Source organism: Alligator sinensis, unplaced genomic scaffold (assembly GCF_000455745.1).
Source record: "Alligator sinensis unplaced genomic scaffold, ASM45574v1 scaffold755_1, whole genome shotgun sequence".
Classification (NCBI taxonomy): domain Eukaryota; kingdom Metazoa; phylum Chordata; order Crocodylia; family Alligatoridae; genus Alligator; species Alligator sinensis.
This window is the reverse complement of record NW_005842955.1, coordinates 85,017-98,204: the sequence shown is the minus strand read 5'-3', so window position 1 is coordinate 98,204 and position 13,188 is coordinate 85,017. Positions and strand designations below refer to the sequence as shown.

Sequence of the window (13,188 nt, the reverse complement as noted above, 5' to 3'; positions counted from 1 at the left end):
CGCCCCCGCCTATACCATTAGCACTTAATGGTAAATCATCGAGGAGTGCAAGGTTTGGGGTGTAAATTGCATCCTATCTATAGAGCTATTCCCTCCAAATTATGTTGGAGGAACATTATTAAAACAGTACTAGAAATCCACGCACCCCTTCTGTGTGGTGTCCATTCTGTGGTTTATCAGAACACTTCAACTGAATGCCTTTGAAAAATGCTAAATTTAATCATCTTTTTTATATAAATAGTGTTTTCCTTCAATATATACTATTTGTCTTTATTTGTTTTCTTTTAATGTTGTTTCTTACACTACTGCAAATGCTAAAAGATGTTCAAACAGAAAACATACAACGATGATTACTTTAGGGGCTTGTATGCACAGGGACATGATTGTGAACAAGCTAGGGTATGAATTTAAAATGCAATGGCTATTCTGCACTAACTCTGTGTGGTTACTCTTACTCCCTAATAACAAGATGATTTTACAGTTTAAATTAATCAAGTTGGTGTCATTATGATGCCATATAGTTGGATTTGATTTTTTTCCAGCTGGGTTTTTTTTGTGCGTTGGGTTTTTGTTGTGGAGGTGGTGGTGATGGTTGTTTGTTAATCTGGGAATGAACATTTTTTCTGGAATTTCATAACTTTTGAGTGCCTGTCTTGATAACATTACAGAAGGCAGGGTAGGTTTGTACCTTTATAGACTAACTAAATACGATATCTAGAGAGAGCACAAGCTTTCGTGAACCCAAGTTCACTTCATGAAATGTTGTTATAACCTCACAAGCAACCGTCTTAGCAAACCAAAATCTAATGGATTAATTTAATCAAAAAAGGGCAGACTTTTACTGTTGAATAGGACTGAATAGGAAAATTAATACAGAATAGTTATTCCACCTTGATCTACCCTACCTTTGTTTATGGGTAATTTCTTCATGTTGATAAATTCTAAGGGTATAATAATTGTGCAAGCATATAATTTTTCAGATTTAACTGTGCAGCTATCATTAAAATCCATAATAGTTTATGTAAGCCAAAGGGGGCCAGATGTTCTGGCAGGTGTGCCACAAATTGGCCATGTACCCTCCCCAAGTACCACTCCAGTCCCCTTATTCTGCTTAAACTCCTTTTCTGTTTTCTGCTCTGCCTTCTGCTTCCTGCTGTGCGGCCTGTACTCTCCCTGATCTCTCATGTGCCACTTACACAGGCTGCCCAGGCCACTTGTGCCACTCATGCTGAAGGGTGTTTACCCTTGATATAAGCTATTTGCATAGTTATTTATATACATTTGAAATAGAGGGTCCTATATTGCAATACCTGACCTGATGTTGAAGTATTTCTACTTCTTTTCTAAATAAGCATATTGATTAAGTATTTTTTTTTAAATAGTGCATGTAATCGTGTGACCATGTGTCAGCCACTTGCCATGCTTCAGTATCCAGAAGTTAGTCATCATTATTGTTATTATTGTTGTTGTTATTGTTATAGTTGCTGTTATTATTAGTAGTAATTATTATTGACAAGACTATTTTTAGCTACATAAGCATATCAAAAAAATTATGTTATTCAGGAAATGTAGAATGGGCTATGTGTATATATTTCCTTTTTTTCACCACTACATTCATCTTCAATTTCTCCAACAGAAAGGAGAGCCCAATTGTAGTGTTCTTTCACCGGAAACCACAGAACAGCTGACATTTGAGATCCCTCTGAATGACTCTGGTTCTGCAGGACTTGGTGTGAGTTTAAAAGGCAACAAATCTCGAGAGACTGGGGCTGACCTTGGGATTTTCATCAAATCAGTAATCCATGGAGGAGCTGCTTTTAAGGTATGGAAGAATTGCATTAGTACTTGGTAATGGTTACATTCAGATGTTCATATATTCAGTTGTGATTCTGGTTCATCTAGGCGTCTTTTTGAGGAATGCTTGTCACTTGCAATAGAGTGCTGTTCTAATAACAGTGTTCCTCTCTCTATATATGAATATATATGATGTGTATATATATATGAAATAATATATGAAATAATATATATAAACTTTTAATCCACAAATGTTCACCTTATAGTTAAGGAGGCTCAAAATGCTGCTTGACTCAATAAAGAGATCTTACCAACTGCATGCCGTTGTTTCAAAAAAACCATTTAAAATGATGGTAGAATTATGACTATTTTGAGTGAAACTGAGGGAGTGAAATTCACTTTGAGTAAAATTTTCAAACATGTCTAAATGAATATGATTTAGATTTCCTTATTCATATAGGCACTTTTGGCAATTCTGCCCTTTGTCTTAGAATTGAGGTTTCTGTAGATGTTGAAGAAGGTAGAACGCATGAACTGAGATTAATGATTTTCTTAATTTTAATAAATACACTGACAGAAAATGCTCCTGAGCTGGTTTAACTGTATGTTTGCCATTTTGGTGTGAGATTTTCCCCTGTGTGTTTAACAAGAAAAGTTTTACATAGGCCTGATGTGTAAGAATTGAAAGAGGATGACCAAGCTTAAACAGATGTCATGAGGCATATCATAGCAGCAGTGGTGACTGCAGCAGGTCTCTCTTGCTTGCAGATTTCTGTATTTGAGGTACATATATTTAGAATGATTTATAACTCTGTGGACTCTGAGGGAAGGAAGAGAGTAGGGTAGGAATATTAATTAAAATGCTAAATTTGACAAGCTTAGAATTTCAAACATGGGGGAAAAATGTTTTTCTCACTGTCCTTTATGCTCTACCACTGCCTCCCCCCGCCCCTTTTTATGTCACCTCTGTCCTTTCCATGTCCCTGTCCCCTGCATATCAGTGAGGCTCTGCACCCTGGGTGGAACAGGCAGAAGCAGGGGCTAGTTGTGGCAGGTGGGATGACGGTGCTGATAGCTGCCGTTCTTGTACCCACTCAAAATGGATATATGAGGCTGGTGTCCTGGGCACCCATTGCTTGTTACATTACTACCTCTGGTTATCTCTGACTTCTGAAGCTGAGAATTCCCTGTTACCTTTTGCCTCTAAATCCTTCAGCCTCCTCTACACTTGTCAAAGTATGCCACAGAGTACCTGGGTCTCTCTTATCTAGTAAGGTCAGTCAGAAGGGAACTCCATGGTGGTAGACCTCTGGAAAGCATTTTAGCTGTTACAGTAAGGAGATGCAGTATAAAGTATAATGGAATTGTCAAGTGGGGAAACTGCCTCCCTCACATGATCTAGGAGTCAACACAAGCTCATTGTGAAAATTCAGGGCTCTGTTGCATTCTGTGAAGCAAAAAAAATATAAAATGTAGTGTTTTCTCTCCACTGATTTCATTCTTTCCAGAGTTGCAGGGGTGACCCGTAGATCTGTGAAGCAGCACCAAAGAGGCTGAAATGACAAATTTATTTCACGTTTAAAAGAATAAAATTTCAGCCGTCCTATGCTATGAAGGATGATGTGTTTAATTTGTGCTGGAATTAAAAAAAAAAATGTCATATTATTTTAACTAATAAATCAAAATATTATTGGTAATATAGAAAAACATGGCTTAGCTGAGGTTGACGTCTGTTGAATAGAAGCTAACAATTATTGCTGAGTTGATTGTAACCTGGTATATCACAACATTGTGACTTGTTCAGATCTTTCATAAAAGGAACAGCTCTTGTTTGTCTTAATGTTTAAAAAGAACTCAAGGACTTGTTCGTGTTTAGAAAATGTATTCATTCTCAATATTTCAAATAAAACTTAAATAGAAATAACTTTCTTCAAATTAAAAACAAATCTATTGGTAACTTTTTTCTTTGTACTCTCTCAGCAGCTCCTAACCATTCTGTTTTCTGTACAAATATCTTTAATTCAGTTCATGTAAATTCATCTTCTGATTCAGTCTGCTGAATAAGGCAGTTCACAACATGAAAAATTACACGATCACATATTTATAGCTGATGTTTAAATGGCAGATGGCAGTAATCAAGGTGTTAGCTTTTATGTGCGTGGTTAACACTCAATTGCCTTTATTTACCTTACCATAGAAAAGGGGAAAAATTGTGATAGGACTAAAATCAAATGAGCAGGAAAGGAAGTTTTTATTTCCCATAGCTTCATTGTTCGGATTCCAAACATCAGAACTTTTCCCTTGTGGCCTACCTCCTTTACCAATGAGATGAGTGTTTTTCTTCCAGCCTTCCAGCAGGACTGTCCCCCCAAGTGTGGCCATGGAGCCTCCTGGTGGCCATGCAGCTCCTGCCTCCCTACTCCAGCTCCTCAGGGAACCATCCCTTTTCCTTTCCTGCCACACCTTGTAACAAGGGGGTACTTGTAACAGGGGGGTCTCCGGGCACCGGAAAACATAGAACATCCCCCCCTCCCCCCTTTTAGGGCAGTCTGCCCCTGCAGTGGCCTACTAAACCTTGATGTAAATGGATCTGTAATGCAGGAGGCTGCCCCATTTTCAGCCCTGGTATACTGGGCCAGTCACACAGCTCTGAGCCACCCCTATACCATGTCCCATGCGTTGCAGATGGCATCCTATATTCCATGCTACTCCCCTGGCCCCTCCCTGGGCCACAATTGGCCTCTGGCCCGCACAGGCCTCAGGCCCCACTTGGTGGACCTTGGACCCTTGGTCCCTTGCTGGGCCACACTTCATCCTCTGACCCCTCACTGGGCCACACTTCCCTCTCTGTAGGCTTCAGGCCCCACACTGGGCCTTGGCCCCTCTCTTGGCGTCTCACCCCTCAAGCCTCAAGTCCCTCTCTGGGCCTCTCGCCCTTCAGGCCTCAGGTCCCTCCTGGTGGACCCTTGGCCCCATAGTGCTTTTCTGTCGCTGTGTGCTCCCCTAGCCTTTCCCCCTCCATTGGGTAACCCACAAGGCAGTGGTGGGGGCTGAGGCTTTCCAGTGCCCCATCCTCACTTTCCTCTGGAGTGGCCCACATGTGGCATTTCTTGGAGGCTGCCCTGCCACCAGCAGGACCACCACATTAACCAGCTCCAGCACGATGCAGTTTCAAGTCTTGCCCAGGATGAAAAGGAACCTCCTCCATCCCCATAGTTCCTACCCTAAAACTCTGGGTGTTACAGGAGCTGCAGTCTTCAGGCTGGGCAATGTTACTGCTCCAGCTCCCCAGATGTAACTGCCAGCCCTGCTCCCAGGGTCTGAACTTATACCTTGTCTGTCCAGCCCTCCTCCAATCAGGTGCCCCCCTGCAGTCAAGTGACTACATAATTGGGCCTGAACCCACCGGCCAGTTGCTCCACAGCCTGCCTGATGGTCTTAAAGTGGCAGGCACAACCAGTGCAATACTGCAGTACTGTTGTGATGTTAAGGGAGGCTGCCCCAGGGTTCCAGAATGAGCCCTGGTTCACTTTGGCCAGCTGGTATCTCTTGGACCTGTCTGGCCCCAGTCTTGCACCTCAGGCCCAAAATTATGGCCCTCTGCCCCTATTGGTGCCTCAAGGCACTAGTTGCATTATGGGCTAGATTCATGGCCTCTGCCCTCCCCTGTAGCCACGCCCATGCCTCACAGATCTTAGTCGGTGTTCATTTGAAGGGGACCTCATGGCCCCAGTGCAGCTTTGGACCCTCAGGTCCTTCCCAGCCCTGGCCTTTTTATTCTGGCTGCACCTTGCAGTCCAGGTCCACTGCCCCAGACCTTGGGTCTTGAGCCTAAGCCCCATCTTGCACTTGTGTGCTCTGAACCCCTAGCCCCCATCATGTGCTCTGGGTCAGCCCTCAAGCCTTGGGGTCCCTCCCCCAAGCCAGACTGCTCTCACTGTCTCAGCCTTGGTCCTCTGGGTCCCCGATCCCAGGCCAGGTTGCTCTTACTGCCTCATCCCTCTGGTCCCTGATCCCTAGGCTAGGCTGCCTGCCACTGAGTGCCCCACCAGGCACCCCTCTGTGTGCTCCAGTCTCAAGCTCAAAACATAACATAAATGCAAAGAAGCTGCCTCATAAACTAAAACTTTTCCTCATTCAGGGTTAAGGTTGCCTGCAAGCTATACATCCCTTGGAGGCCTCTCACCCCAGTGCCCTAGGGTGGCTAAGGTGCCTGCTTGTTGGTCTCTAGCAGCACTTTTCTCTTGGGACAGACCCCCTGCTTGTGCCCCAAAGCCCGGCATGTGGATCCCCACAGGGGTTTCCACTTGGGCTTGATAGCCAGCCTGCCCTCCTCTGGTGCAATAGCCAGCTGCTTGCTGCAGCAGCTAGCTGCTGTCCCTCTTAACTTTACATTCCAATTTGTAATTGTGAGGGTTTACAGCATTTTTTTATTATTAATATTTTGTAGTATGAGAGTACAGGTGTAATTAGGAGTACATAACAGATATTTATATCAAATGTTAAAAACATAATAGTTCTTTTCACATTCTTCATATTTCCTGCACCAACTCTTTCTACTTCTGTTGTTTATCACAGTATATTTCTGTTTGTGGAGGGTGAAACTATAAAGAACATAAGGTGAGACATACACGTACTGTCTTTCATTCTAGGGCCACTGCTTATGTTTATTTTGGTTTCTCCGCCCATATCTGGTTGCTTCCCACAGTACCTTGGGGATGAGAAATCACTATATAAGGTAGTACTGAAGGGAGAAGTGAATTGTAGTTGAACGCTGTAGGATTTTCATAGATTTTAATCAGTAACAGTTTGACTCTGTGTAACTGAGCCCCAAGCAGTATCCAAAGCATAACCTGCCCACCCATTCCCACTTACATATGCCAAAGTTGGAAAACCAATGGTGAAACCACTCCAGGGGCTTCCAACGTGGCTGCTCGTACAATCTGTTTCTGGCAATGGTAACAACTTCATTGTATCACTGCACTGCCCACGTCAGGGAATAGCTAGGAAAAGGCCACTTGAGATTGGTGCTCCCTAAGCAGGGACAGGCTCCTGGGATGAAAATCATGGCTGTTAAGTTAGGCATCTAAATTTTCCATACAGTGGAGGGGAGAGTTAGCTACTTAGGACAGGGCTTAACAACAGACAGCAGGCTGAACAAGGGAGCATTTAAGCTAGCCAAAAGGAAACATAGGAGGTTGGGTGTCGAAAATGTTTACTTCTTTTCTCATGTTTGGCAACCCATCACAGCCTTAGCCTTAAACCAGGCATCTGTGAGAGAGTAGGATGTACAAATTAAGCTTCCTATGTAAGTATGGCAATAGTCACCTAAGTCAGCATTTCTCAACCCGTGATTTGTGACCCAAAAGTGGGTCACAAGAATATATGAAAGGTCGTGAAAAACTTTGAAAACAGAGAGAATGGAGAAAAATGTGGGAAACCATGGCTTTTCCCTTGCAGGCTGGCAGAGTTCCAGCCTGCAAGGGGCTGCTTCGTGCCCCCCTGCCTTATACCCCACCCCCTCTGCCGTACACACCCACCCCCTGCTCCACACACTGGGGAACTGGGGCCTGGGCCCTGCCTGGTGACTCAATCCAGCACATGGGACCATGTCATCTGGCCCACGGGACTTGGAAATTTGGTGGTGGAGTAGCAGTGGTAGCTAGTTGCCATCGCTCCCCCTGCTGCCAAATTTTGAGATCTGTGAAGAGCACCACAGGACAGATGACTCAGCTCCATGGTCTTATTTGTTGTATTATTAGATGTTACAGCTTTGGAAAACCATCTTTTCCCATATGATTACAGTTTCTTTAGAATCCCATGGAGACAGAGTTTGCAGATCAGCTTGAAGTCATCAGATTATTTCTTACCCTTTTACAGACCACAATTGGCAGAAGAAAACCAACACATTTGTCTAAGCATTGCAATAGATGTAATCCTACAATCCTCCTTATATTGACCAAATAAATTTAATGAACCGAGTTTAAAATCTTCTTTCATCAATCTCTGTTTTTGAGAATGAAAGGAATGTATAAATTTATGTATAAAATGCAAACATTTTGGTTGGCTGCCATTATCTGTTATAGTCCATGTATAAAGGGTCTGAAGACAGGCCAGCATTTTTCAATTATTTCAAAATTTCAGCACACTGGCTTCACACTGATGCCTTTGGCTTTAGCAAGCCTCAAAGAATCCCCGTAATACAAATTGTGAAAAATTAAGGGAATTTTTTTAAAGATCTTCAGATAATTTCTGAAACGTAAAATGGGAGTACATGTTCAAGATCAGGGGTGGGCAAAATGCGGCCTGGGAGCCGGATGTGGCCCGTCAGGCCATTCTATCCAGCCCACAGGGCCCCTAAAATATTTAGAAAATTAATATTCATCTGCCCTGGGCTGCCTGTCATGCAACCCTCCATGGCTTGCCAAAACTCAGTAAGCGGCCCTCTGCCCAAAATAATTGCCCACCCCTGTTCAAGATGATACTTTTGTGGCACCTGATTGACACAAAATGGTGCAATAAAGAATGTCTTTATAATCTTAATGAGAATCTAGTAGGTTTATAGAACTCTATAGAATTAAATCATTTCTACACTTAATGATTGTACCTTTATGTCCCACATCTACCTCCTTTCTTGTGGGTTTTTTTTAAATCTTCTGCTATAATAGCTATTTCCAAATATTATATGATTTTAGTAATAACACCTTTCATCTGAATTTGAGTTGCTAAAGTGATCACTGGACATACTTGTTTAAATGTATCACCACATTCTGTAATTTCACTGTTTTTAATTTAGCTTGCATTATGACATTCTGGCAGAATACTTTATTGTGGTCCTCACAAATACATCACCAAAAGGAATGTAGCAGAACCACTGCTATAAAATTTACACAAAAGGGAGGGACTCTTTCTCCCTATATGAACATGCAGCACTACTAGCACAGTTAGGCCCAAGTCTAACTTCTAAAGGACCAAATATGAATGATAGTTGTTCATTGAATGGGATGGCCAGGAAGCAAAATTGACTGTACTGAATGCCATTAAGAAGTCCATTTTGAGTCAGGGGGGAAATGGTGAGTATGCCAAGGAGATGGCTAGATTGTGCTTTTGATGGGAAACTCCATTAGAGTGATATAGTTCTATGATCATTAGTAGAATTCAAAAACTTAAGTACCTTGCAGCCAAGGATTTGGTGGAATTTACCTCTTACTTTGCTTCCCCACTTGGATTCCCTTCTGGGAGAATAACCACTCTCCCAATAGTAACCATGAGCTTACAAATGTTCACATGGTTTCTCCCCCACAAAAAATGGCAATTCTAGGACAACAATATGCCATCTCTAACCCAGAAGATGTCACTTTCAGGAGAGTTTCTCCTGGTAGAATTATCACCTGTTCACTTACCCTGTTGAAAAAATCACTTAGCTTACCTTGAGCCAAGTGACTTATCTTGGACATGAAGGTACTAGTGTGGACCATAACACCAATGATATGCAAATCTGAGTTTGAAGATTTTTTCCAGTCTTCAAAATCACAGAAAAACTTTGTACTAAATACTTTCAATCCCCTCCAAAAACAGTGTTCAGCTTGTCTTCCAGTTGTTAACAGTGGCGAGGTGTTTTGGTTGTTGTGATTGTAAAGAATATTGGCCTGCTTTGTTTTTGCTCGTGAGTTTTTTGCATTTAAGTTGAGCATTTTAAAGTGGTCAAAAGAGCTTTTAAGAACTGACATCATACGAATACAGAAAGAATTAAAGACATTTTAAAAGAACTGAAAACGGAAAGAATGACAAGGCAAGCTTGTAAAACAGGAATGTTATGAAGGCTTTAAATCCACTGATAGGTGACCCTTATGATGATAACTCTGTATTTTTAATATTGTTGTGCCAAGGTAAATTTAAAAAACTCTAGTGTATACTTGAACATACTTTTGCTAGTAGTTTTAACAGATCTTTAAGCAGGAGAACTTATTCACAAAATGGGGGGAAAGTTCATCAGAGGGCAGTGGAATTTTAGATGGAGGATATTAGGGACTCTTAAAATTTTTGACATTTTACACAGGCTCACAAAAAGCAAATCTTCTTTCCACCAACTCCCACTGCAATGAATGACTCTATTCATTTCAGTGAATTTTATTAAGACACAAAGGAATTGTGACTGATGTGCAAGTAATAAAATTCCCTATCCAACAATCTTAACTCTTCTCTCTCTCTTTTCTTTCACATATCCTAGGGCACTGTTTCTGCATGCAGTGGAAGGGTAGGGTTAACATAATTTCTTTGGCTGTATGAAAGGTTACGTTGAAATAGTAGTTTGTTTTTCTCAGAATCTTCCTCGTATGTGGTACTGTTATTATCCTATCTCTTTACCCTCCCTCATTATTTGACTCATCTTCCAATTCTTTCCTTTATCCTCTTTCCTCTCCCTGTTTGTTTTCCTTTTCTGGCCTTTGCTGTTTCTTTTCATCCTGTGGCACTGCTTACTATTCATGTGCTGCTGTGGCAACAGTGATGATCCTCAGTGCCAGTAAAAACAGTACCTAAGGAAAACGGGTTTGTCACTGCAACTCTAAGTCACTTAAGCACAAATCATTTAGTTAGACTTGGCAGCAATACTAGAAGAGTTAATTGAACATCATTTTGATAGAAAAAATAAGAATTGAAAAGTATATATATTTTGGATTACTCAGATATATGAGATATGTAAACAGTTCTGACGAGTGCCTTATGAAGAATACATAATGAGCCTATGATTGAATCAAAATCATTTTAAGCAAGATAATGTTTTTCTAGTCCACTTCCTTTCCTGCTATTCATTCATCTCTTCCCCATTTCATACCCTTTTTCTTCCTTCTTTCAAAGGTCTGATACAACTTGATAATTGTGAAATGAGGAAGCTCTAAAAGAAACTTTCACCTCTTAATAAACAGAATTTATTTCTATCTTTCTATAATTTTGAAGGAGAAAGGGCCCTGTGATGCATGCATATATGAAAAAGAACCAGTCACAGATATTAATAAATACAGGAATTGGCCTACTAAACCCAGAAAATAACAGTGTGCACAATTGTATTATGTCCACAACTGTCAGTTAATCCTGGCAATGAAAGCAAATAGCTTTCTTCAAAAAACACAAACCACTCTAAGATGGCACAACCTCAATTTTGCTGTTGGCAACAGTTTCGCTGTTAAAATTATAGATGAAAAGCTTTTAATTGAAACATGGATGTTTATGTCTTCATGACCGTTCTGAATTGAGACTATTTCTTATAGGGTGGCATAAGTATTGTGGCAATATCAGCACCAGTACATGTATAAGACTGAATAATTTGTGCAACTGTATATATTTCTTAGTAGATCCTGAAAACAGATACACAATACTTTAGATAAGCTGCAAGATTCATTTTTGGTTGCACATCAGAGATATTAACAAATGTGGTTCATATGTTCTAACTTACAGCTGATATTTTGATTTTTCAGTTTGGGACTCATACAAATTATAGTATAGAGTGGCTGTGCAGCAGAGTAGTGTTTATACTTCTCTAACTGCCTCATTAACTGTTTTTCAAAAAGAGTGCGATTAAAAATCAAATATTGGCCAACCAGTGCCACACAGGATTTTTAGAACATCTCAATGTTTACAAGGTTTAATTTAGCTTTTAAGAAAGAAATGCTTGATTGCATCTATTTTTCCTGGATATTGTGTCCCACATATGGTCCTTTACTATTTTTGCTTCATGCAGGATGGCCGCCTGCGGATAAATGACCAGCTGATTGCAGTGAATGGGGAATCTCTTCTGGGGAAATCAAACCATGAAGCTATGGAGACATTGAGGCGTTCCATGTCTATGGAAGGGAACATTCGTGGGATGATCCAGTTGGTAGTCCTCAGGAGACTGGAGAGACAGATGGAGGTGATCGAAGAAACTTATTCATGAGTTAGATTCCTTGTGTTGAGCTGAGAGTTGTACACACAGCTCTTTTAATAAAAATCATGGAGGTAGTTCTTCAGCTGTCACTTTTAAAATATATATCTATTTCTATTTCATCTGAATATCCATCTCTGTCCTTTTAAAAACTTGGAAGCATTTTAAGTTTTGGAATATTTAGATTTTTATCTCTGGTTGAAGTACTGCAAGGTGGATTTATAAGTAGGCCTAGGTGACTTGCAAATTTATCACCTGGAAGTACCTTAAACCTTCTAGGGTTGGAGACTCATGAGACATGTCCAGATGAGCAGGGGCGTGAACCTGCAGCGGCACAAGTAGCGCTGGCACAAATTTGTTCCTCTACCTTGTGTGGCAGAACACACCCGTGCATGTGCCCTTTATTGTGGGACACATTGTCCCACTGTGGGCAGAGTACCTGTGCCCAGCTCCTCCCAGCTCCTGGCTGGGCTGTATGTGCTGCAGGATAGGGCTGGCTGGTGCACAGGGTGCCTCAGTGTGGGGTAGCTGGCAAGCAGCCCTCATGCTGAGGCACCCTGTGTCCCAGCCAGCTGGGAAGCAGCATGTGGAGACAGGGGAGAAGGCAGCTCAAAGCTACCTGCTCCCCCATCTCTGTGTGCTGCCAAGCCCCCAAGCTGAGGCACCCTGTGCCCCAGCCAGTCAGGGAGCAGCATGTAGAGATGGGGGGGAGCAGGCAGCGCTGGGCTGAGATACACAGAGATGGGAGGAGCTAGCCCAGGACTGCCTGCTCCCCCATCTTGAGGCACACTGTGCCTCAGCCAGCCATGGAGTGGTACTAGCTGGGGCACAGTGTACCTCAGCGCAGGGTCTCCCCCATCTCTGTGTTCATCCCGGCACTGCTATTTTTGCATTTTTTGTGCCATTTTTTCCCCCGGGTTTTTTGTTTGTTTGGATGGTTGGTTGGTTGGTTTTTTTGCTACCAAGAAATTCCGGTAGCAAATTTTGCCCCCACACTGCAAATTATCTATACCATGCGCAGTTTAACATGCAACACATGCATTTTGTGGCACCACAAACTGCGCATGCCTACATGTGTGGATGTGGCCATGGTGATTCAAGAACTTGGTGACTCTTGTTACATTATTGAAAGAGAGGTTAGATCTGTGTTCATATTGGTTCAAATCAGTTAATAAATTAACAATAATATTAACATTTGATCAAATCATCCAATAAACACAAGCAAGACTCAGTCATCAAACTATGCAATGTAAAACTGTTTTTTATCGAAGATTATCCAGAAACCCAAGTAACATATCCTGTAAGCCTCTGCAAAGCAGCTAGTATTTGCTTTGGATTCGGATTCGGCTGATTCAGGGGACAGTGATTCAATTTGGTGATCATTGTCCTGAATCGATTCGGGTGAATCGAACAGGCCCCATCCTCCACCCTCTCTCCCAGCCCCTTCAATGGCTGACCCGCCCCGCCCCAGC

The 13,188-nt window shown here is 41.9% G+C and overlaps 1 protein-coding gene across 1 annotated transcript in view; it reads left to right on the top strand.

The window, feature by feature from the left end:
- Window positions 1–13,188, top strand: part of LOC102378994 (partitioning defective 3 homolog B-like) — a 462,493-nt gene that overhangs the window by 383,885 nt on the left and 65,420 nt on the right. Inside the window, exons 11-12 of the mRNA XM_025192649.1 lie at window positions 1,637–1,822; window positions 11,534–11,704. Of these exons, the coding sequence (XP_025048434.1) occupies window positions 1,637–1,822; window positions 11,534–11,704 (357 nt within the window). The remainder of the gene's footprint in view (window positions 1–1,636; window positions 1,823–11,533; window positions 11,705–13,188) is intronic.